We start from the raw sequence: 26631 nt of genomic DNA, 5'->3' as shown, positions 1-26631 counted from the left end.
AGATCACTATATTCCAGTTTCTTTACAACCTAGCTTTTGACTGGCAACAAAACATACAATTCACAGCTTTTGAACATCCCACCCCACTGACATTCAGACGGAATCAGTTAAAAGGTTCAACCAAGCATTGCTGTCAAGTGTAGGGGCAGAGGGGGGATGGGAAAGAAAGGACATGGGTAATATGCATAGGATGTATTTGCATAAGAAACCAGCATGAACCGCGTAAAACAGCCTTAAAGAAAATACACCCATCTGTCCTCCAATCAGTTCCATCATGAAAGGAAGCCTGAGACAAGAAAACATTTTGTTTTCTGAATTGAAGGAGGTAATCTTTTTGTACCATTTATTCTTTGTCACATCCCAATAGGTAGAAAGCTGTCATCAGTCTCAACCCATGGAGCTGCTCTAATTCCAAGAGGCCCAAACAGAAGCAAAATGAAAACACATTTATTTCACTTCTAAATTTTTCTCTTCAGAATAGACATTAGATTATGTGTCTGAAACAACATGACCCTGTCCATAGCGTTTATTAAAAAAAAAAAAACCTGAATGCAATAATATTAATCTATGATGAGCATAAAGACAACAGATTTAAACTGGAAAATTTACAAATGTGCTCACAAATATTATTGTTCCACTTCTCATACTGATACATTACATAAAGAGAAAATGTGAATTCATTTATCCAACAGACACAGCACAGCAAAACTGTTGTGTATTAGATCCGTAGATCACATGTACACTATATTAAATTCACTTAGTAGACAGATCATTATGTTTCCATGTAAAAGCCATTACAAATAATAAATATTTAAATATACATATGACAAATAATGTGCCAGGATTATGCAGATAATTCATATTTAATTCAGTAGTTGCTTCATTGCTAACAAATAGTAATGAATAGACCACTGCATGTTCTCCAACATGATACATTTACTTTACTCAAATAATTTTCCGAGCACATACATGTCTAAACTTTTCAATTAATTTCTGCCTAAGGCACTCAGAGCAAGTAATGCATATTATCAGGTAGACTCTTGAAAAAAAAAAAATCTAGCTTATCTCATTTCCTTTCTCATGGCAGTCTTTATCCTGAGGAAGCATCAAAAAGTCACTGCTCAGAGGGAAATTAGGTTAGTAGTAGCTCTCTTTTCATGTACCCCTCTCAGAGCAAGGGATAGGTTTGAAGGTCAGTTCAGTGCTCTCCATCAGTACAAAATCATACCTGCACAGCTGTAGCCTAAAAAAGCAGAAAAAGAAAAAAAAAAATAACAGAAAAAGTTAACTTTCACAGAAAAATATTTCAGTATTTGAATTATTAAACCTCCAGTATTTACCAGCTCTCAGAGACAGTACTCAGGACAAGAATATCTCCTTGTCTAAGTTTATACCCTATTTCATGCATTGCTAGAGTAACTTTGACGGACTTAAAAACAACCAAACATCAGGTGGATGGTGCAAAGAAGCGTATCACACTGGTCTGAAGTACAAAGATGCTGCATTTCATCCATTACAGCTATCAATCTGCATTCAAATTAACTCTTTAGCAGCATGGCCCAAATCTTCACAAATCTTGTTAACATAGGGCCTGAACAATTTATTTTGAGTTCCCTAGGTGGGAAAATTTCTCTGCTTTTATTTTACGTAAGAAAGTATAGAACCACATCATAATATTTTCTCTTTCACTTGCAATGACAGCATGTGTAAGAAATTTTAAGGCAGGAGAGCAATTTGTTTTCTAAAGACCTAGAAAACTCAAAGCTGACTAGTACTATATGAACACAAAGAAGTCACAAAGTGAGCCACAAATGCATGAAAAATGGGCTTTTTGAGGTCAATATAAGTGCTCTGCCTTTTAGGGCAGAGGCAGGTCACAGTCCTGCTCTTCATGCACTATTGCAATGTCTGGGGAGAGCTGGTTTGAACAGGCAAATGACAGACACAGTCTCTGATGCCACCTCTATAGCATACAAGCTTATTTTATTCAAAATTATCTTCTCTATTGCTCTGAACTCATAGATGTGGCTATACCACACAGTTCACCTCAGCCTGGGATGTAGAATACAGTGAAACAGCAAAAGGAGAGAACAGCACACCAGGCATTTCCATCGTTGCCCATTCTTATGAGATTTCCCAGTTAAAGCTCCACCTATCTGTATGTGAAAGGACTGTCAGATTTCTACTTATGAATATGACACTTTTTAGGGTCTCCAGAGAGTTATGACAGTAATTGTGTGACTAAAATGATAAGATGAATTCTAGTGTTCTGTACAATGCAAAGCATAGAATTTCATTCAGTCCTTCACCAACAATTAGTTTTGATTTGAATTCAATTTTTTTTTTTTAGTATTTATGTAGTATTATTTATATCTAACCACAGGGGGCAAAATACCTAGCCAAACCATAATGTTGAATTCTAGAAATAAAAGCTTATGTTTTTCAACATATTTTATCTCATTTGAAGTGCAATCCATCTCAGCTTGTGATTACTGAGTAACAGGAAAAACTCACAGGAGAGTAGCCCTGAGCAGGGAGCAGGTTCACCAAGGAGCAAAGCACACAAAATGTTTTTGTTAGGTGAGGTTTTCTTAACCCCTCAACCCAAATGGCTTCTCTGCTGTCTACTTAAAAGCATGGGCATGTCACACTTGTTCAGAAGAGGTATTTGCAAGGTCTTCTTTATATTACCTCTGTTCTTGCTGTGGCCAAAAAAGCCCCAGAGTTGTCTGGGCTAGGTATCTTTGAGACATTTACCTTCCCCTTTAACTGAGTTTGAATTCCCTGACAGGTTCACAAGCTTTTTGGGATAACTGACACCTGGACATGCACAAGTTAGCAAAGCTTTCTGGTTTTATGGGTGAGCAGAAATTATTTATCTCAGGGATCAGAAGAACAGTATGAAAATTCCGTGTACCTTTCAGCACTCCCATATTCACACACCATCTGTGTGAACAGTGGACCAGCACAGCAGACAATTGACTTTGATACTCCCCAAACTTCCACAGTTTGCCATTAACCCAGACCTGGGGAGACTGAGACTCTTATTGTCTTTTATCCCTGCATCCTTGGTTTTTATCTACTTCTTTGTTGTGAATAATTTAAATATTTTTAATGTTTCTAGTTAATCATCTTGTATTTGAGTAATTGTTGTAATTATATGTAAATAAGGTAAATATAGGTAGTTATAATTACAATGAGCAATTAGGTAATTATACCAACCAATAGTGCTGTAACACCTGCATTTAAATTACCTTCACATGCTGATTCAATACAGTGTTTTTCACTGTTCTATGAAAGTATCTAACATGCCTCTACAGCTGCAATCTGATGAGGCTCCACATGAAGGACTTTAGTGGATCCTATATTAAAAACTACCAACTGCATCTTGCTTTTAAACTAACAAGAGTCAGACTAACGGGAATGAAAACTCAAACCCTATAAGGGCCGTTCACTGAAAATCTTTCTTGTTTGCTTGCTAGATCATTTTCTGACAAAGTCCAAAGTGCTGACAGGCTTACACAAAATACATCTTCTGATTTATCACCGCTGGGCTGAGAAAAAAATTGGAACATGATTTAGAACTTTTCACCCTCTCTCATCACCAAAGGCTTTCAAATGAAATCATGCCATTTTCACCTGAGAGCTTGAGACTTATGGCTTCCAATAAGTTAATAAAGTCAAATGTCTGTACATTCTGGGGTACTATTTTTATTACTGAGTGTTTTGTTTCTTCCTAAGTCTCTCCCATTCATCTCCTCCTCTTTGTCAGTAAATCTAAAATAGTAGATTAATTTAAGAAGGTTTCATAATTTTTACAAAGTATCATACCCAATTCCTACTAGGCTATTATCATATACCATATAAGAAATCCTCAAATGTTACATCTCAAGTTAACAAAGTATACTGACCTAAGACTTACTAAGTATTGTAATACTGTTCTCACTCATTACTAATTTGAAATTACTTATTTGATAAGCATTTTTAGGTTTTTATTTTAAATTCTGACTTTCTTGAATCTGCCATTAATAAGAAACAAATTAACAACTCTGGCTGCTCCTGGATATTTCTTACCCATTCCATGTAATATGTTCTTTCCACGAGATGAAAATGCGAAATTTAATTGCTAGTGTTACTGTACAAGTAAATTTGGAGGTTTACTATGGTAATACTGCTGAAATATTTTAAACCAGAATTAATAAAAAATTAGTAATTACACTCAATTACAAAAAAACCCCAAACAGATTATTTAACTTTTACTGTAAGCAGACACAAGACTGTGTTCTGATCTTAGAAGAACTTTTCAACTTTACCAGTAAGACCAAAAAAGCTATTCCAGTCACACATGTTGCTGAAGTGCTCGATTTCACACCTGAGTGTGAAAAGCTATGTACAGACACATAAGAAAATCAGAAAAGTGCTTGATGAAATTTATCTTATGGAGGAGAAGCTGACCATGCAGATGTCAGTCAGGCTGGTCCTTGAAAGCACAGCTGTGACACACAGCAAGTGTGACACCGCCATGTAGGAGCTGCTGTGCACTAAATGTTAATGTACACAGCAGCTCTTCCACGTGACAAATCTGATCACCAGAAGGATGAGAAGAATGTTCATACACTTAGGAATATGCAATTAAAAAACAATAATGCAGGGAAATACAGGTTATCAAGAAAACATCCCAAACATCTTAGTTGATACCCAGCTGTGATACATGACAAACACTCACCTTTTTGGATTATTGAGAGATTTCAGCTTCATCTGAAGAATCCTAAGCTTGTGTTTTGGGCCTATTAAATTCTTCGTAGAAAAGGTCAAGGAAATTTTTGCAATTTTTTCAATGTCTTGGTAAAATCCAGTCAGTATTTTGACTCTTTTATATTGCTGAAATGTTGAAGCCTCACTAAAGCAAAAAAAAATTTAGTCAGGCTTTTGTTAGCTGAGTAATATTCAATATTGCTAATAATGAATAATTGCTATTATTATTAAACTGGGAAATCTTGTGAGTTGTATCAAGTTTGAGCATTCAGAACGAGGACGGCTAGAACAAGATTCAAACCAGTACCAAGCAGAGAAAGTATCATTTCAGAGTGAGGGCATTGCTCCTGACACTGAGCCACAACCAGCAAATGGTGCCATGGCCAAGTCTTAACAAACTCAGGGTACTTTCTCAACTTACAAGCTAACAAGTTAAGAGGTTTAGAAAACTCAGAAAATTATTCTTATAAAGTGATAAAAAAAAAGATTTAAAGACAAAGAACAACATACCTATTCATTTGTGACTCTACTGTGTTTCCAGCATAGTCTATTATTTTAACTTTAATGAAACCTCTCCTAGTGCTTTTATTCCAGGTAGTAATGTCCAGTAAGTAGTTATACACTGCAGGAAGTAATAGGAGATCATGAGAGTTAAAGAACGAGCTCAAACAGGAAACAGCTGGTGTTACCACCCTGTTAAATGTATTCATTGGTAGAAAATAGTAGTGACTCTTTACTTTTACATTACCAGATCAGAGGAGAATAAAAACTCATCTGCTGCTGACCTGCCTTGCGCCCTTAGAAACCCTGACCTGGCCATCTGCAGCCATCACCAGTATTAGAACCACACACCTTTACTGCTCCCAGTCAGGTCACCAAGTAAAACTTACTTTATTTTTTGGCATGTTGCTTATTATCATTCTCTCCTAAAAGACCAGGACTCATATGAAGCCTTGTCTTGCTCAAGTTTACAATTTCCCTTCTTTTTAAGACCTGTTCTTCATTTCTGTTTCCTCAGGCTTCCAAATAGCTAATAATTAGCACTTTAATTAATAAATACACTGTTTTTCAGACGGGTCTGTTTTTCTTCCTGACTTTGCATATTTTTCTTCTTGATTTCACATATTTTCCTTTAAATTTATACTGTCATTACAATATTTCTTATTCTGCTCCCTGTGTCTTCCTCTCTTCCCGCTTCTACAACCAAGAAAGGGGCAGGGGAGAACCATAGTAACAGGTTTGGGGTGAGCTGAAGAACACTAGGAAGAGTTATTTTATTTAAATTTATGTTTAAAAAATTATGTAAAATCCATCACTTCATTCACCTGTCCTCAATCCTTTGGAAAATACCGTGGTATCAGCAGGCATGACTAGGACCATGTGTCCCTGGTCACAAAACTTGCCAAGATGATGGACAAAACTAACGGGAAAACCTAATTTCACATGAATTCCCTGTAAGCCTATCCCCATACCCTAAATGAAAGAACCTTAAGCATAACTAATTAGAAGTGTGTGTTGTACTTGTCCTAAAGGGTGCTAAAGTCTTTTAATACAAACAGGAATTGGATGAGAATCTAGGATGGGCCTACATGGGTGGGTAGATATCTGAACTGTTGCAGCTGAAGCCCACACCATGAGAGCTCATTGCCACACAGAGTACAGCTCTGAAGCAGTCAGCTGAACTTTGCTTTCAATGTTCTACTCCTGGGGAGACATGGAGTGGCTTTAGTTGACTGTTGGGTGATCTTCTCCTCGGGTGGAACATAGAGATGTCTCTTTTTTGTCCCCCACCCAGGGCAGTCTTGCTTCCCTTCCCTGCTCTCTGAAAATGGCAGCATCAATCCCATCTAAGCAGGTTCCATCAATCCAGATTCTGCCCTCTCTCTTGATTCTCGTTTTCTAGCTTCCTTCTTCCTCTCGGCAGACCATCCCATTACACAGTATTACCTTTTCTTCTGCCACCATCATTCTTCTTCTTCCACCAGTCTGTGAACTGACCCTTAGTTCATGGTTTCTTACATCATCTTACACAGTGGCTAACACTAGCTTGCTACTTTTAACATGTTTTCACCCCAGATCAGCTTAGAAATAACAGTCATAAATTTTTATAAAGAGGTTTTATGTATGTATTTAGTCACTCACTGCAGAATGGGTCTTTGCCCGAGGTATCAAAGTAAGCTTTTGTTGGTGAACTAAGTGACATCAACATGTTTTTCCATCTATCAGCACGATAACCTGAAATCCAAAGTTTAAATATTTAATTTTAGACATTTAGCAAAATCATGATACACATGTGTCTACACAAAAGAATCTCACACAGTGACAAATTTGGCTTTAATTTTCTTAAATATCTTCTGAGAAAGAAAACTGACTAGAAAAAAAAAGGAATCCTCTAAGTATGACAGCCTGTAGTATGCAAGTATTTAATTCCTCGAATATTACATTAGTATCACTGAAATTGCCATAATGTAATAGTTACCTCTTTAGTCTAGATACTAACTCCAAAAAAGTCGTGCTTACAAAATCCTGCAGAGGTAATAAAAACAAACCCCAAAATGTAGCCCACATATTTGCAGGGAGAACTTGCAGAATTGCACTCCTTTCTTTCTTTTGAATCATTAAATATTTTTAAATTGTTTAGCCTATTTGTAGATATTATTTGATAAAATACAAGATGCTCTGCAAACCCTCTAAGCTCATTAATTTAACATAGAAAGAAATTGATACAATTCCATGCTTATTGTCTTTGGGGCTTGATAACAGTGCTTGTTTCTAGAATGGATGATCCTGTTCTTTCCCAATTAATCTCTCTACCTAGACTGGACAAGGAGGGTTAATTCCTGGCTGCAGAGTTGCCACTGCAAAGCAGGAAGCAGGAAAGATTGCAGCAGAAGGATGCTGCTTCTCCACTCAGTTCTCAGACTCAGCAGCTGACTGGGGAAACATTCCTCTTCGCCCACCTTAGGCACTCTGTCCAAGTGCATCAGGCATGGCTAATAACCATGCTGGGCAAGACCTGCAACCTTTCTGTCCAACTATAAGAGCTCATTATGGTTGGGGTTTTTTTATAAAATAGCACACAGATCTATCTATGCCTTTTGTTCTAACCTGATCCAACTAAGATAGCATGCACACTCCACCGTAAAGGTGCAAAAGAAAAAGACAAGATACAAATTGAAAGTTAACTTCTAATTATGGATTTTTAAAATTTCACTCTTAAGAAAACTCTGCCAACTAGGAAATGCTTACACTATTTTCAAACTGCACCCAGATCCTCTCTAAAAGCAACAAAGCCCCAAAACAATTAAAATCTCCTCCAAATAAAAGCTTGATTCCAAAGGAAAAGGGAAAGAAACCGTGAAGTTGCTTTAAACATTATTACTCTTAAATAAAAACCACAGGTCCTCTAGGGATCATAAGACACTCTTAAAGCCTGAAGTGATGAACTTAAAGCACGAGCAGTTTCTCTCTAGAAAGGGGAAACACTGAATCCATTCCAGACTGGAAAGCACAAAGACCAAAGAGTGGGAACATTCAGCACCTGTGCCTAACAAAGATAACCACAAAGCAGACAAACCCGTGAACTTTAAACTACTTTAACTTCCCAGGAAATCTCACCCAGCCCAGAACAGACATGGTAACACTTACCCAGTACTGGGCAGGACATAGGCTGGAAAGCATCGCAATCAACACATTTTCCTCTCTTGTAATCCAAATAAGAGTCACAAGGATATGTTATTATGTCACACTTGCTTTTCAAAGATGATAAGAAGAGGAAGACAGCTCTCTGATGGTCACATTTAAAAAACTGAACTCCTTCAGGGAATAAAAACAAAAATAAAAAGAATAGTTAATAACTTTTATTAATGAAAAAAAGAGGTTGCATAAGTAGAATCATAGAATGACTTAAGGAAGGGGCCTTAAATATCATCTTGTTCCAACCCCTCTGCCTTGGGCAGGGACACATTGCACTAGACCAGGTTGCTCAGAGCCCCATCCAACACGGTCTTGAACACTTCCAGGGCTCATCCTGTTGTACATCCACAACTTCCCCATGAAACCTGTCACTCTCTGACAGTGACAGGGTTTTTTGGGCCAAAAAAAAAAAAATTACCAGGAGGAACACTTCAGAGATTCTTCTCTCTAGATTTCGGGAAAATAAATCCCTTCCTTTCCTAACAAAGCAAACGTTGGGAATTGTAAAGATGACAATCGTGCTGGCTTAAGGGATTCTCCCATACTCACAGATACACAAGTGAAAGCCTTATCCCTTTGCAGCAGCTCTAACTGCTAGCAGCACTGTGCAGATTAGTAATGGGAAATGCTGACAGAAACAAACACATCCAAAAGAGTAAACAAAAAAAATTGCCAGCAACGTTGCCTAACACTCATGGAGGTTGAAACAATCAAAATTCTACATCAAAAGGTCATTTCATAGAACTGTTTTCATCCTAGAGCCTAAAAGACATATCCAACACCAAAACCTAGTTAATCATTGCCAGCCAGGAGGAACCTAAAACACAGTGGGGATGTGGAAGCCTTGCCTTCCATTTCACAGGCAAGGGATCCTGCCCAAACCACTGGGACACAAACACCTTCCCCCATGCCTGGACCCATTTAACCATGGAAAAATAATGATCAGTGTATTCAGGTTGTTTATATAATACAACAACATAATTACATCATGCCAATATTAATGATATGATGGGATATGTATGTTATAGCAAGATTATTTTCAAATAGCTTTATTATGTTTCTTTTGTTGCATAAGGATAAAAAGAAAGAATACAGTCTCAGGTTCCATATTACTGACTAAGTGCAGTGTACACTCAATTCAATTTAACCTTTTTTGATTTGATCTCAAACTTTTCTTCTTATTAAATAAACAGATTTTTGTTTACCACTGAAAAATGTTTTTGGACAACCAGGCTGATCCATTCCTCCATTTGGGTAGAAATCAATGGTTCCCAAAGGCTTCTTGAAACCTAGTGCTAAAGTAAAAACATCATGAATGAAAAAAACCCCCATAAACCGAATTATGAAGGTGATTATTTATCAACACATTCACTCCAAAAATCATGGAGGTCCTAAAGAAAATGTTTGCAATTACACCATTCTTTTTGTACTGTAAATGAAAGTCACAGTACGAGGTAAAAGTCAAGGATTTTTTCTTTTTAAGAAAAATACGTAAAATTCTGTACACAAATGTATACAAAATTGTGTAAAATTCCTACGGCTGCAAAAGGGAAAGAACAGAAACAGCTGCAACTGAGATATCATTTATATAAATAAATTTATGAAATAAAGTTTCTCTCCAGAAAGCAAAATCCTTTTCCAGTGCAATTTTCATTAGTGGAAAATTTTCCATTTTTTTGCAGGACATCGGATTCTGAAGTACACTAATATTAGCAGTAAATCAAAAGTAGAAAATCTGTATCTGTATTATAAAAGTAAGCAAAATTCCATGATTAAGAGTTAATTCAATATTACCTACCTTACTTTTTACCACACCTTATCTTTATTCGCATACTGGAAACATTTCAAAAATTGGTATTTTACAGCCTCACATATAAATTTGTATAGGAAAACGCTTACATTTTAATGTTATTTAAAAAACTGATATGAAACTACGCAAACAATGAGACAATTGTGATATTCATTTATGGTTTTGAGGGAAACATGCAAACAGAGATCAAAGCATAGATGAAGCAGACTTTACAATGTTCTTTTTTTTAACCTTACAGTAACACAATTTAGTATTTTATGCAGTGGCTCTGCGGTGTACTAAGTTGATACAGCAGAGCCTGACTGTCTCAGACGGGATTAATTCAGTGATAACCATGTGCTTACAACCTCTGTGCACATACACATTTGCACAGCAAAAGAACATTCCACTATTTGGATGTTACTGAAACAGCTTATCCCTTCTCTTTTGTTTTCCTGCCTTTCCTCCAGCTGAAATAGGCAAGTCAAGGCTATGTTATTACCATTAATATCTGAATGGATCACATCCACAAACTGTGCATCAGTACGATCCAGTCTGCGCTCTGGTAACTCTCGAGTGAATGAAGGGCCTGCTGGATCCAGACCTGAATAAAAACAACATTTTCATCATAAACCCTGGGCTCCTTCTACAGACATATAAAAGACCAACATCTGAGCATTATTCAGGAGTCATTCTTCATTTTCTTGGTATAAAAATTTTAAAAAAGCGAAACTTTTCTGTTCAGTTTGCTAGAGAAATGCAAAGATCCCTACCCCAAGACTGATCAACCCATATCTGTGAATTCCTCTCTTTCCATAACTAGATGTGCTCATCTCCCATTTATCCAGATGAATATAAGTCAACAGCATCGGGGATCAAATCAGGAACATTTCTTTTGTCCTTTTCCCCAGAAAATACTGTACCTATTACACACTTCATAAAACCAAAATGCACAATGTAACTGCTCCAGCCTCCAGAACACAACTAGTCAGACACTCAGGTAGCATATCATTTAACTTAAGTGGCATTTAGATGTAGCGCTCAATTTTCATTTGAGACACTAGAAGGTAACCAGGTTGGAAAATTTAATCTGTGATTTATGTCCTGAAGGCAGACTTGCCCAATTTCCTGAACTGCTATCAGGGCTATATTTTTTCCTCATTTATGTCATTAAATATTCAGTTCTCGTTTGTCAATGTCTCGGTGCTCTGACAACAATACAAGGTACAATAGAACATGTGCACTGGGATTAAAAGCCTTACCTGTAATTCTGCCAAATTTGCCATTATACTTCTGGCCAACAAAACCAGCTATATGAGCACCAAGACTAACTCCAATCATATGCATAGAGTCAAGAGAAGCTCCACCCACCTATCAGGGGAAAAAAACACCAAAGCCAGTCACACACAGAAGTAACAGAACAGAAATCAGCAGGCTGATTTAGTTTTCACTTTTTGTCGGTACTTTTAATTATATTTCTAACTTTCCAGATTTAAAAAAAAAAAAAAAAATGAAATTTCTTTCAGTTTGCAATTCTGCATTTGTTAAAGTGTAGAAATTATGAAATTCTTACTCTAGAAAAATGTAAAAACGAAGCTTGAGTCACATTTCTCCTGAAATGTCACATTAGTTAGAAGGGGAGCAGGAAAGGGAAGAGGAAGACATTTTTCAGATAAAAGAAAGTTGAACCAAAACCATGAATGAGGGAAAAAAAATCTTGCCCTGCTTCATCCTTCCAATAACATAAATTTAAAACACAACACCATTAACAAATATTTATGCCACACAACTGCTGAATAATGTGCCAAATACACACCTTAAAATGCCTATTCTATAAAGCAGGCAGTATTCAAAAAAAAAAAAAACACAAATGAAAACCGACTGAAGATTTCTAAAACAGTGTCAGCTGATCCAGTTGGAATCCCTGCAAAATGATGGGGTGACACACAGGATCTGAAACATTAATATGTCCTAAAATGAATTAGAAAGGCCTCACAACAGCTTGTAAGTGTGAAAATGAGAGTTGTGGGACACTACAGACCCCCCTCCCACCACTTTTAGGACTCACACTGTCACTGTTTGCCAGGCAGATCAGTAAACAGCAATTAACTTGGAGACTCTTCTTATAGTCTATTTAATAGAGTTCTATTTAATTTTCTTTATTCCATAACAATAAATCTACTGGCACAATTGCAAATTGCTATCACTGTATCCAGTCCCAGAGGACAGATTCTGATAGGCTTTCTCTCCTTTCACCTCAGCCTTTCTCAAAACATTGCATGTTTTTCTCACATTCCACATGATTATTTTTTACTTCACAGCATTCAAAATTTCTGAGAATGGCTGAGAAATAAGTGGTGAGAAAAGACGAAAATTCAAGTGGCAAATCAGACAATGGCATAAATAACATCATGATATGTTTTGTTCATTTGATCAAGCAATAAATCTAAAGCCCAGTTAAGACCACTGGCATTAACTATGGTTTCAGCAACTGTCTCTAAGGACAAGAAGTTTATACCATTTTGGAATTAATATTTATATCTTTGCCAGTGGTTTATTTCTCATTCAAAACCTTTATTTACAGTAGCTAATTAGTAAAAAGAGTAGTGCAATGCCTTTGTAAAATGCTTCCACTGCATACTATTTGACCATCTCTCCCTTCACTTCCCCACTGCTGAATTCACTCTTTCCAGAAGAACTGAAACTTCCAGCTGGTTCAAGAAATCAGATCCACTTTCAGGCACATTTCAGTGAATCAGAAATAAGAACTCAGGTGAAGTTTAATGTATACAATAATAACTGCATGTGAAGTTAGTAATACCTCTATAAAGAAATGTGATTTGATGGTGTTCACTGGACTTCTCTATAGATATATTTTAAATATCCATTCCCACTCAAACCATGCTCTTTACACTTATTCAGAACAGACGCAACGCTCTGCCTTACCAGCATCTGGTCAACATAATTCTTCAGTATTTCTGCAACTTTCCTGCAGTTTTCCACAGCAGCTATGTAATTCACAGTGGTAGCACCACGATTCCAATCAACTATAATGAGATTAACGTCCTCTGAAGACAGTAGAAGCCTCTTCATGTCACCCAGCCATGCTGGAGGAGATCCCGTTGGCCTGAAGCCATGAATTACAAAGACAGTTTTCTTGGTTGTGTTCAGGTACTCAGATGCAGCAACGTTGTGTTCAATGAGTTTCTCAGCACAATCATGATTTTTCCTTGTGTACAGGAGTAGCTGAACATGGAGTGTTGTTCCAGACAAAGCATTGCCTATGTTAAGGTCTGTAAATTCGGGACATTTTTGTTCCTCATCTGAAAAAGATGAAAACGTTAAGACAGTAATTTGATGAGTTGGGCCACCTGAAATATCACCTCTTCACTTGTCTTTCCATATCTTTTTTCTGCTGAAAGTGGAGAACTTCCATTTCCTTTACTCCTGACCTTTGGAAAGAGGTGTCAAAACATGCACTGAACAAGGAACCACAGTTTAACTAATGACTCTGCAGATACCACTGTGCTCCTCCAAACCCTTAAAATGTGAAATTATCCTAATTTTTCCTGAACCATGTATTTTCTCCTTATAACTACTAATTAGTAGTCAGTGTTGATAAGATCCTTTATTTCACCATCAAGGGCAGATTCTCAGAATTTTTTCACAAGAAGTGTGTGCTGTATAAACAGGAAGGTTGTGGTAGTTTCTTCCTCTTTGGGCCAGGGTGGCTGTGCTGCCAACCCTTAGACCTTATTTGTTTGATCTAGCAGTAAGAAATAGATGCCTAAATAGATGCAAAACAGGAATGATCCAGAACTCTTTCCTAGCTTTGGATCACCATAACGGCACCATTACCAAGAAACAAAGGTAGAAGAAACAAAGAATCTTGCTCTGAGTTTGAAAAAATAAGAATTAAGGTCAGTGTACATAATGGTATAAGAAAAACAGGAGGATTTAGCATTTCTGTCTGTACTTGGACAATTAGGGTGTACCAGGTTAAGCTGGTCAACAAGGGGACCAAGATTTCAAAGGTCTAAAAAGACTGAATTTCTCCCCTGTCTGGTTATCAACATCCAAAGTTCACACTTTAAAGATATCTCTTGGCTGCTGAGGTCACATTTTGTGAATAAAGCACTTCAGGACTCTGGGCAGAACACCAACACCTGCCACAGTTCTTCTACTATGGCCTCTTCACCTTTACTATGATGTTAGTTGGTTTTTGGGCCATCAGTTGACTTCTAGTGGGTTACATTACTTTACATAAGACTTTTGTCTCTCTGGTGCTTGATGGCACCTTTCTTAACTCTTCTGTGATTAAAATCTTTGCAAAACAAGTCACTTTGCAAAACAAAAGTGAGAAAAGAAATAGTGTCTTCTTAGTTCCTTTAAAATAATATAAAAAAACCCCTGAATTTCTCAGACTTTTTGAGTCATAACAGAAGAAGTTCGAGCTCTTCTCTTCTTCCCAGGGAACAGCTCACAGGCAGAACCAAATTCACCACATTTGAGGGGGACAGTAAGCCTGCACCCTTTCTTAAAGCTGCAAAAGGCAAGTGTGGGTGGCTTACAAGGTATCTGAAATATGTGTTCAATACCACAGGTCAGGTCTAAGCAAAGCTGAACAATGTGAATTATGGCATTCAAGGTGTAGTAAAAAATCAGTAAAGACACTAAAGACACTAATTCACTAATTTAGGGAACTAGACCAATCACCTCTAACACCAAACCATGTATTTACAAGGACTAGATCGGTCATCTCTGGGCTAGACATCACAAAAAAATAATGCATACAGTCCAAACAAGAGCAGGCTTGAAGTTACACAGTGTTAAAAATAACCTGAAACTCCCTGCTGCAAATCAGGCAGACAAAATTTTCATGCCTATCATCACGTTATGACAGTAACTACAATTATTACATGGAGAAAAAGACAACATTATATTTCAAAATAAATACCATTGTTTTCCTTATTTAAACACAAAATAGTATACGTAACTTTTACTAAGATTATTAGACAGGTTATTAATTAGCAAGTGATACAGGAAAGCAACTAATTTCATTGCTTGGACTTATCCAAGAAGTTCTGAAACTGAGAAGTATTCAGCTGAAGTGGACTTGAATTCAGTAAAAAAAATAGTCAAGAATCTAGTAAAATGTCATGCATGTGACAAAATCATGAGATGTTAACAGTATGTGTCACATTTGATTTCTGGTGTTCATGTATTTATATATGATGATAAAACTAGAACATAAATTACATTACACTAACTTAACCTACAAAGTGAAAATAAAAACCAGTTACTTGATCATTGTTTCAAAGGTATAACATGAAAACCTCATTTTCCCTGATGTGGTCTTTAAATCCAAGTTTAATCACTGGTCCTTAAAATTCACTCCTTCCTATCTAAAATATAAAAGATTCATGCTAAGATATTTCTCTGTGTCCCTCTAAATATTTTGACTTTTTTTAATCCCTTGATTGGTAGAAATAAAAATTACTTCTTCTAAAACCAGTGGAATGACAGTGAGATAAACCAGACACATTCTGTTCCATGAGAGAGAGAAATCTATCACAAGGAAATTATTTTAACTGCCAAACCTATTTACTAGCTGGCAAATGTCAAGGGGAAGCAACTCATTTACTCTTGGCTGTGAAATGACAGAAGTTATTCTCTCAAAAGTAAATAGAGAATAAAAGCAAAATAATGATGTCTTTACTGTGGAATTAGATAAGTTCTGCAAATAGGTTTATAGCTTTATTACATTGAATTGTTTAGCGAGGAGTCATTGGAGGAAGTTTTTCAAACTCCTGTTTCTCATTGAACACTGGGAGCAATACCCAGCTGCCCTTTGTGCACTCTTGTTGGAGTACTCACTCTTTCCTGTACAATCAAAACATACACGTAGGCACTGGGCTGTTACACGTGCTGTTTAATCAGGTTATTGTATAACTTTCTTGTGCACATCTGTAAGCATTTTAATTATCTTGTGTGGTTGAAAAGGGGAAAATCTTAAGTGCACAGTCTTTCTTGTAACTAAATTTTACTATTTAAAAATGCCGCTTGAAAATCTTAAGCACCTATAAAGTCAGCAACAACCAGGAAACTCACATGAGCATATTATGACTATTTCATGATTACGTCTACTTTGTACCAAGTGCACATACCTCAGCAGGTCTCTGGGCAAAGTACAGCCAGAGCCAAAGTATGAGGCTTGGTTCTATTTACTTTAAAATGAAGACTTACATCTCAGTTTTAAAGTTACTGAATTCTTTTTACTAATCAACTGCTCCATTCGGCATAATTCATAAAATTTTATCTTAATCTTTTGGCCAATTTAAATGAAGGAATATTCATTTTTTTAGTATTTGATTAAAGCGAAGATTCTACATCACAAGTAAGCTGACGGCTCTTACCTGATTTCACCCAGTATATCAAACAGATGAAGAAACACAATTTCAGCATGTGGAAGTGATGGAGAAAAAGTGATGTGTAATAGCCACAGAAAAGTGGCAAATTGAGTGTTATGCTAGAATTCTAACAGAACTAAATGCTAGATTTCTAACACACACCAATGAAGTGAGTGAGTAGGAAGCAGAAAGTAAAGCTGTAGTCAAGCTTCTGCAATTTATGACTCCTCCTGTTGAGTGACTTCAGTAGATAGGGTGGTTTCTCGGATTGGAGGGTTGGGACTGATTTTTAATCTATTTCCCTCTCTGTCAGCAGATTTACACGTAAGCAAGTGATGTCATAAATTTCTGACTTCTGCATGTGTGGAGTTTGGGAGGTGGGGTAACTAGTGGTGTATGCCATTAAAGATCCACAGTGTGGGGGGTTTTAAGTGTTTCACTGAACTGCAGTTAGAGGCACTGAGATGGGCGAAAGGAGCTTAGAACAAAAAGTCATTCTACTGATAGAAGGATGTTCCTGTAAGAACTTGAAAATAGTTCTGAGAACTGTATATCCAGAGATTGTTTTTCCATAAAATCATCATCTGATCTTTTCCAAGGATTCATTCTCTTATCTAAATTCTGAGAAGGTCTGCAAAAGCCTTTCTGGCAGAGAGATGGAGCTTAGAGTCCCACAAACCTCAACCAGATATTGATTTGCTGTGTGTTTTTAAACCTCATTCCCTCTATATCCCAGCTGCAAAACAAATGAAGAAATATTTATTTTTATGAAGCTCATTTATTTACAAATCACTTCACTGGGTAAATACAGGAGTGCAGGCTACAGGTTTTTAAAGTCTGTGGTTAGGCAAAGAGGCAGATAAGCCCTGCATTATTCATGTGTGAAGCATGGACGCTCAGTTTGCCTATATCTGTGTCCCAATTGTTGCCAGTGCAGGAGAAAGAAAACCATACCATAACCATTCAAATAGGATGCAAATGCACCATAAGAATGTTTCTTTGCATACTGTATCCTTTAAAGTGCTTCTAAACACAAGGTCTGTGTTTCCTTTGTTTCTTTCCAGTACAGTTAAGGGGATGTGTGTGTATCTATGTGTTTCACTACTTAATTTTGAGTGACCAGTGTCTTCAGCGTTATGAATCTGAGCAGTTTATCAAAGCTGTGCTGCATAAATTTTTGCAGCAGACAGCCTTTAGGTGGTATCATCAATGGTGTCTTTTTCCCTTTGAATGCAGCCACAAGGAGGAAAAGATGCAGTATGTCCGCTGGTATGAAAATCAACTGAGTTCAACAGACGACCTTTAATTAACTTTTTGCTTCCATTTCTCAAATATGTCACTTTGGAGTAAAGTTCACTGCGGCAGCTCTTGAATTCCTTTGCACTTTCCTGTCATCTCAAATCTTTGACACTTTGCCAAATGACTGTTATAAAAGCATACCTTTACTGACATCACATATTGCTTAGAACAAGTAATGGCAGGGTGCCAGTCTGGCTCTTCCCTCTCCCTACTTTTTAATCTGGATTATTGTTACAACAAAAACCTAGTGCACCCAAGAAACCTCCAATCAGAGAGCCTCAGCATGTACTCTGCATACAGCATCCATTCACATACAAGTTAAAGCATGGAGAGATCAACACCACTAAAACCAAAATGCAAACAGTCCCTGAAAAACATTTATTGGGCTTATCCAAAAGCCAATCACCTGATCTTAGAACAAAATCTTACATACCTACTTTTACATGTACCTAATGCCACTAGTTGTGAATGAACTGCCAACATTTGTTCTTTTACAAAGAAACAGGGAAAAGAAGAGACATTTTAAGTTTCTCTTGAACTGAAAACTGAAATAAGCCCAGCTCACAGTAATGTTGATATAACCCCCCATGAAATGGTTTCAAAGCCCTCTGAAACCAGTGTTGGGAAAGGACTCCCATACCAAACCAATGCCCAGAAAGTTTTGTGGTACTAATCAAGATATTGATTAGTGAGGTGTCTAAAAACATTACTGTGTGTTGTTTCAAGATTAAGATCGAATTCTTACACAAGCCTTGATATGCTTATCTGTGGTCACATGCAAATGGTATCTCCCCTTCTAATCTCCTCTCTGCCCCCAGGGATTCCGTAGTGTTGGGAAATCCCATTCTCAGAACAACTTTCATTTCTCTTATGTCTCACGCCACTTCTACAGAAAAAATTCTTCTCTAACCTCTGAGTTTAAGAGCACTGCTTACTTCCAGGTAAGAGGAAATTCCACCAGTCTTTTGCAATGCAGTATCTTTAACTATGAAAATAAGCTGTCTAAAGACTGCAAACAAAAAAACCCTGACTTGTTGGAAGGAATTTAAGACTTACTGTCTTCCACACTGATGTTTGCAATTCCTGTAAAGTGATAATCCCTTCCTAAATAGGCTTGACAAGTTGATAACTAATCCTCCATTAGAAAATATGGGCACTGAGGCAATGCACACCATTTATGCCTTGGAAAACAAATTTTTTAAAGATTAGTTTTCACATTGTTGTCATCAGGATGGCTTCTGAAAATGCCCTCCTTTGTAAAATAACACTTTAAAAATATACTTGGAATGCTGAATATGTGTACATGATTGAAACCTGGTTTTAGCTGTGGGTTATAAGGCAGGTGTAACTCCAGCTATAAAGGTAGCAATCATACTCCAGTAATTTTTATCGAGAAGTGAACAACATCCAATATTGTATACGTGTATTTTGTCAGTAACTATCACAATGCTTTACCATGCTGATGAGGGCAGCGTTTGGGAAGTGCAGTTTTTTAGCCTGATTTCCACATAACGATGTGGTTTTCCAGTAGTTGTTCACTGTGCACTTGCAGTTTCACTCAGAGAAGAAGGAAATACCCTGTGGCACACACAGTTCTTCCCAAGGCCTTGTTCCTGTGCCATGCATGCTTCCTTTGCCAGGCTTGCTAACGGCAATCTTTTCCTCCTGTCAGCAGGGGAAACCCAGGAAAGAAAAACTGAATGTAGTGCCTTAAAACACTGAAGTATCATGTGACCACCCCAGTTGAACCTGTGCCCACTGTGTCACTCTGCTCTGTCCCCAGCCCCGTCTCCTCCAGCACACCCACAGGGCATTCACCCCCCGCAAACATCACTCTTTTCTGACCAATTTCTTTCGCCAGCTATACTAGATGTTGGAATAAAGTAGATCAGCTTTATTTTCAAACATTCTGTCTTATTTTAGTCTGTCAGTCTTTTAACTTTTTAAGTCATAACGCACACAAAATTAAACTCTTCAGGACTTTCACAGTGTTAAAAACTCGAGTTTCTATTTCTCTAGAAGTACTATTTTTTAGCATGACAGCACATGGCAGAGAATCCATCAGGACAACAATTTTCTTTACCAGCAGATGCCTCCACCAGTGCCTTCAAATTTATAGTTTTGTCCTTACCAGAATCAAGGTGCAAGTAAGATTGCACAGAGCTCTCCTGAACTCTCCCCTTTAGGTTTGCTAAAATCAGAAAAGGGTGACCAACACCTTGATGACTTTCTGGTTTTAATGATAGGATCTGGCACAGCAAGGGGAATTCTCCTGCAGTGCTTCATTTATAGGATCAGAGTTTTCTGACCAAAAAACAAAACAAAAACAAAAACAAAACCCTTAGATTGGGGAAATTATTTTAGAACACATCTACTTCTGTTTCTCAAACTCATCATTCATTATGCCCAATCTGAAACCTAGAATTTGTAATATTAATAGTCTTTTTCCCTTTACAAATCTGGGATATTGAGATTCACGCTACTGATTCATGTACACTATCTGAGACAGCACTTAAAGCCACAGGTATTTCAGGTTTAGTAGCAGTTAAAAAAATTACTCTGAATCATCAATAGCTGAAAGTAGAAAATCTTTATGCACATGCAGAGAAAAAACAGATTTGGAGTGGAAACTTTATTGACAAGTATGAGTCTAACAGTATTTAAAGTAGATGAGAGATTGATTCCCCAAAAGAAAGAAATAAATTCAAATGCCCAACCATTTTAAACTTCAAAACTATCTGCAAAGTTAACAACGTCACACTTAGAAAACTGATAACAAAAAAAGTCCTTTCTATACAATTGCCACAGAAAAGGATTTCTCTCACCTTTCCTTTCAGAGGACAACAGCATCCATGGCTAGAGAAAAAGTGCACAACCTCAGGAGCGGTTCCTGGATTTTGTGGTCCAGGTCAGATCAATTTGATAAGCAAAGATGTTAAAGAAATCTGCAGTCAGGATCCAGACTGGCTACTAAAACAGCAAATCTCAGGCTGGAGTTTCAACCCTTTCTCTGGCCTGTTCTGAATTGAATTCTGTTAATTTGGTAGCATGCACTTGATGAAAGCAATAAGGAGATGTTTTCAGGCTGACAGCAGCACTGAGCAGTGCTGCACACTCCGTGTTCTCCAGCTGGGAATCAGTTCCAGCCCACAAACCACAAACGTGTGCTCAAGCCCTAAGCTGGTGTTCTTTACCTTCCAGCTGCATTTTGTGCCTCAGACCACGCTCCATGTTCTCAGGCTGAAAAGCTCAAGAGGAGCTGTTGGCATCTGCCTGCCCTAGCTCGTGGCAGCCACATTTTTATCAGCGCTCTTATTATGCCTTGGTAGGACCCCACTGTTCATGCAGAGTTTGTGTGCAATAACTCAGCTTGCAGCTAAGCACTGATTTGAAACCCTGGAGCCAACAGCCCTGCAGGTCACAGCTGCCCTCAGCTCTGCAGAGCTCAGTGCGGCTCCATGCCTGCCCCCAAGGGCTCAGCAAACTCCAAGCACATCTCCAGATGTGCAGAAATGTCTCCACACATCTGTCAGTTTTCAGACCAGAGATGAGGGCTGGGATGGAAAAAAGAGAAAGAGGGAGAATGAAATTGCCTCTAATGCTCAGTAATCTGAGAGGGACATACCTTGTAGCTGAGTTGAAAGGCTAATTTAGTTCTCCCAAGTTTATTTCATTAAATAACTGCAGGAGCACTTCAGCTGCAGCAGCAACAGGAACCAGAAGGTTTGGCACAGGCAGGTTTTGGTAGCAGGGCTGGCTTCTGTGAGAAGCTGCCAAAAGCTTCCTCCACGCCCACCAGAGCCAATCCCAGGTGGCTCCAAAGATGGGAGTGCTTCTGGCCAAGGCTGTGCCCAGCTGGAATGGTGGGAATGCTTCTGTGATAACAGATCTAAGAAGAAGGAAAAAGTTGCTGCTCAGATGGCATTGTGGCCAGAGAAGAGCAGGACGAAAACAGCCCAGAGGAACAGCTCTGCAGACACCCAGGTCAGTGCAGAAGGAGGGGCTGGAGGTGCTGCGGTCTAGCTGCCAACTGGTCAAATGTTGTTGATGATTTTAGAGGAATTTTCCAATTTAAATTATTCTTTACTGCCTGGATTCACTTATTTAGTGAACTGAATATAATATACAATGAAAGAGAAAGCAGGTTTGAATCTTGAAAATGTCATTTCTTCTAAATTTAAAAGCATAGCCCTGGCCTACACTAAAGTATAAGATGTCACAGAAAGACAAGCAGGTATCATGAAAAGCTGTATCTGCATGCAAATATAGTGCAGGTTAAGAGGAAAGACAGAAGTAAATCGAATAAAAGACATTTAAAAATCAACTGCCACTGCAGTTCTTCTGGGGAGGGAGTGGATGAGGAGCAGGAGGAAGAGAATTAAAATGTGAACCACTTCTGAATCCCTCCTTGTGGCCTGGAGCTCCCTCCTGCAGTTGTTCTGGGCGTGTGGCATTGATTTCCCCAGGCCAGCAGGCCATTCTGGATGGAGCAGAGCTACTCTCTGACACGTTCAGGGCTGGGAGTTGGGAGCAGCCACTGGAAATGTTGCTTCCAGGTGGCTGCAGCTTTGAAAACCCCCTGCTGCAAGGCTGAGCCCTTCTGGCTCTGCTCTGGGCACACTTTTGGATTTAGCTTATTTAGAGTATCAGTGGAGTTTTTTGCGTTCAGGGGCTTGTTTAAATTCTGCCTGATAAAAATGAAAAAAAAAAGAGAAGAATTTACATTTATGAACTGAAGAAACAAAGTTAATAAGCGGGAGTTTAATAGTTCCTACAGAGCCCTGTGAAGGTTCTGTGGACAAGGTGAAAAATCCGGAGTCCACAATTACACACCTAAAGATCAAGAAATTTTAGTGTACTGTAGGACATCTGATGAATCATTCCCCTGGAATACAAAATGTTTCTGCTGATGTTTTGTCCCTTCATCTCCAAAAATTGAAGTCACAGTTTCTGAAATGTGTTCTGCTCAGAAATACATTTTCCCAAAAAGAGAGTTAAGGCAGGCAAGCAATTCAGGTATTCTTCTTCAATAATCTCTCCTGAAAAACTACAATTTTTCTATCACTGAGTGACTATAAAGCAACTCTGGACTTATTGTGGCCAGTAAGCCTCAAAGATGAGTACATATTAAACTGTGAAATGTGAAAAGGAAATGAAAAAGGTAAAATAAATACTCATCCAAAATATATCAGAAGGCCCTGGCCACCATACCAGGGCTGCTGTGTGACAGAATGTGGTTTTCAGGGAGTGTACTGGTAAATGGTCTCTGTGCAGGGATATATAAAGTACAACTGGAAGCAGGACAATGAGCAGGCTGTCGTAGTATGGGGATTTTTTTTTTTTTTTACATTATAATTGGAGGGATGTAAAAAAGAGAAATCTGACACTTTTTAGTTTGTTTTCTGTTTCCTTGAAGATCTGGAATCTGTCTCTCTGGCTTGTTACCTACATCTCGCTGCAATGCACAACATTTTAATTATGTCACTTAGTGAGCACTTCAACTCGGATGTATTTCAGAAAGTTTTGAAAGTTTTGTACCTTTGAAAAGCTGGTGCTCAGCATCTCCACATCCACTAGATGTCACTCAATAGTCATCATTTCCAGCACTCACACACACACACACACACACAAAACAAATATTAGTTTTCTTCATACTCAAAACAACCTTCTTTCAAAAACAATTTTAGTCACTGTTTAATGTTAATGTGTGATGTCTGAAAGGTTTTCATCATCACTTCAAAACTTTCACATGATTCCATTAAAAGCCCTGGTTGCCACCTGGAATTTACATATTCCGTTAATAGAGTTCTTCAAAGAAAAAAAACCTGTAATTTGGAGGGTCATAGACTTGACATTAATAGAGAATTGTTCCTCTGGACCATGACCACACTGTTCAACATTGTTGATCTGTGTGATGCCAAATGAAATTTATCTTCAGTGATATTTTTTAGCTTACATGTTCATGTCCTGTGGGGGTTTGCCTTTAGGAGTTGCTTTAAATCCATAGCCACCAACACAGCCAGGATGCATGGAGTTTCTTTTACTCTGCCTGCAATGGTGGGTTCCTACCTGGACATTCTCTGGCTCCCAATTCCAGGCATTTGTTCTTGTCTGCTTCCAGAACTGTAATCACATCACAATGCAGCTGCCTTTGCTTCAGAAAATAAACAAAGAACAATTTCTCAGGCACTCAAATGATTTCCTTGTCTTTTTCCATACTCCCTCAAGCTCCCTGGAGACAGATGAGAGGAGGACCAGGGGGATCCCTGAAGAATCCACGGGACCTGGCTGCCCAAAGGAGGCACTAAGGGAAAGTCAGGAACGATCCCAGCAACTCTCACCGGTGAGTGCAAGTTGAACTTGAGTTAAACGTGGCAGGATATGCCCAGGGCGGGCAACAAAGGAAAGTCGAAAAAGGGTCTTGACTATAGGGATGCCGATCCCAAAATACCTCCGATGGCACCTTTGGGAGAATGCTGAGGTGGTTTGCACATTCTCCCAGAGGTAGTTTAGGATGTGGATGCCCAGAGGGGGCAATAAGGTGTTGCTTTGGGAAAGGATTGCTCCAAGGGGAGTGGAGAGAAATATTGTCAAGGCAAATAGCAGCGGGAGATAAGGTGAGATAAAGAAAGAACAGGGAGGACTGAGAACTTCTCTGCCTTATCTTCAAACCCTGCAGTCTAATACAGGGCTGGCTGCAAGTCTTTTGTATTCCTGGTTCCCAGGAGAGGGAAAACAGGGAGGTGTTGTCCCTTCACCCCCACCCGTCGCCGGGCTGTTCTGGAGGCAGGCTGGAGGATTTGGATTTGTCTGCTTTTGCTGTTCAGGACTTAAGGGGGTTTCTCCAAAGTGAGGAGAGCCAGGCGAGGTGGGAGAGCTCCCAGGCAGCGGGAGCAGGGGCTGGACAGGCGGCACAGTGGGCCCTGCCAGGAATTGGTTAGAAAAGCATCTCATGTGCATAAAAAATAGATATGAAAGAGGGGATGAGGAAAAGGTAAAGGTACAAGCCATGATAATGGCACTGTTTTTACAACCCCTGACAGGAAAATGTGCAGGGAGCCCCAGGACCAAATGGAGGGGGGTGGGCACCGGGACAGAAATTGGGAAGGAATCAATGTGCCATTTGTAAAAAATAACCAACGCTTTAAGTGTTAACTGCACTAAGCGTAGTTAAGAAATTTGCAACAACCTTGGTATGAAAGGTTCGTTAACACAAGGAGCAATTCTTTGGGTTAAAAAATAAATGCATCTGTGGAAACAAGATGATCTGTTCCAGGAGAAGCCACAAAGGAGGAATGCAAACAACCTGAATCTTAGCAGGTACACACAGATCACCTTCTGACCAAAAAATGCAGTAAGAAAACTACCAGCCAACAGGTGCTGCACACGAGGTCCGTGAAAACTGTGTAAAAGAAGTGATGCGAGTAAAAAAATCGGCTTTTCCCGCATGGAGAAAAGGAAGTCTCGGCTGACGCGTTACAACAGCTGCTGAGCTGAGACCGAGCACACGAAGCCGCGGACGAACGATCAGCCCGCAGCGAAAGGAAATTCAAGCGGCGCATCCGCCAAGCAGCGAAAGGCTCCGGCTGCAGCTCCCGGCGGCCGCGGGACGGCCCCGAACACACCGAGGCTGAAGGAACGCCAAAGGAACTCCCGCGCCGCACCACGCAGGATGAACACACGCGCCACAGGGAGCAGCACGGAAATTACGCGATTCCTACAGTGCAGATTACACAACGTGCAAATTACGCGGTGCGTAGTATGCAAATTACGTAATATGCAAATCTCGCGGCGCGTAATATTCAAAATACGCAATATGCAAATTACGCCGTGCGTAATATGCAAATTACGCAATGTGCAAACCACGCGCCGCGAGGTACGGACAATACGCGCAATGAGAAGTTCCGCGCCGCACCGCGCAGAATACGGGCCGCGGAGCCGCCCGACAAAGAGCCCGGACACGGAACCTGTGTGCGTGCACCTCTGCAAAATGGTTCCGGCGCAACACAGTGTCCCCGGGCGGCAATGTGGGGCGGCCGGGTCCCGCTGCACGGGAAGCCGCGGTGGCCGTGGTGGCGGGCAGGGGCCGCGCCGGCCCCGCTCGGGTGAGGTTTTATCTTCCAGAAACCCCCGAGCTCCGGCATCGGTCCGTTCGCATCTCCATGCGGAACGCGCGAGCTCTGCAGACGGCAGGACCCGGAGCACATTTCCTGCAGCACAGCTCCTTCCCGGAGCTGACGGCTCCAGTGCCGTTCCCTCCCGGTCTCGCTTTCCCACAGCCCCGGCGGCTTTTTAACCTTTTCTGTGTTTGTTTTCGCTGTTTTCCCCCTGTTGCCACAGGCGGCCTTTAGAGGTGTTGTTGCGTGGCTTTCCCCCGCGGTGTCGGGGCAGGCGGGGATGCGGCGGCGCCCGGAGTTCTCTTTCCCTTTCCCCTCCTCTCCCTTCTCCCTGCGGGCAGGTCAGCCCCCGCCCCAGCGCCGAGTGGGTTCTGACCGCCTCTGTTTAATGAAGCTTTACATACTGTGTTTAAATGCCTTGAAAACGTGTTGATACTGGGTTTTTTAAAGTTAATTTTGTTTTCTGACTGAAATCTAATTAATTTTTTACAATTTTACGGCTGCTGGAGAGATAGCAGTAAATGCAGTGGTTTATTACCTGTCAAAGATTAGTCTGTTTTCTTTA

At 39.4% G+C, this 26631-nt stretch overlaps 1 protein-coding gene across 1 annotated transcript; it reads right to left on the bottom strand.

The window, feature by feature from the left end:
- Nucleotides 1-316: 316 nt before the first annotated feature.
- Nucleotides 317-16722, bottom strand: LIPI (lipase I). Its single transcript, XM_066208381.1, has 10 exons — nt 16657-16722; nt 13187-13563; nt 11503-11611; nt 10743-10844; nt 9657-9746; nt 8404-8571; nt 6898-6990; nt 5266-5377; nt 4727-4900; nt 317-1243 (listed from the first exon to the last, which is right to left on the bottom strand). The coding sequence occupies exons 1-10, from the start codon at nt 16703-16705 to the stop codon at nt 1156-1158; spliced, it is 1362 nt and encodes a 453-aa protein (XP_066064478.1). The 5' UTR covers nt 16706-16722; the 3' UTR covers nt 317-1155.
- Nucleotides 16723-26631: the final 9909 nt, after the last annotated feature.

The sequence above is a fragment of the Chamaea fasciata genome, unplaced genomic scaffold (genome assembly GCF_029207755.1).
Source record: "Chamaea fasciata isolate MVZ Bird 193981 ecotype frontalis unplaced genomic scaffold, bChaFas1.0.hap1 SCAF_2, whole genome shotgun sequence".
Lineage (NCBI taxonomy): Eukaryota > Metazoa > Chordata > Aves > Passeriformes > Sylviidae > Chamaea > Chamaea fasciata.
Note: the sequence above shows the minus strand (reverse complement) of the source record. Positions and strands in the feature narration are given on the sequence as shown.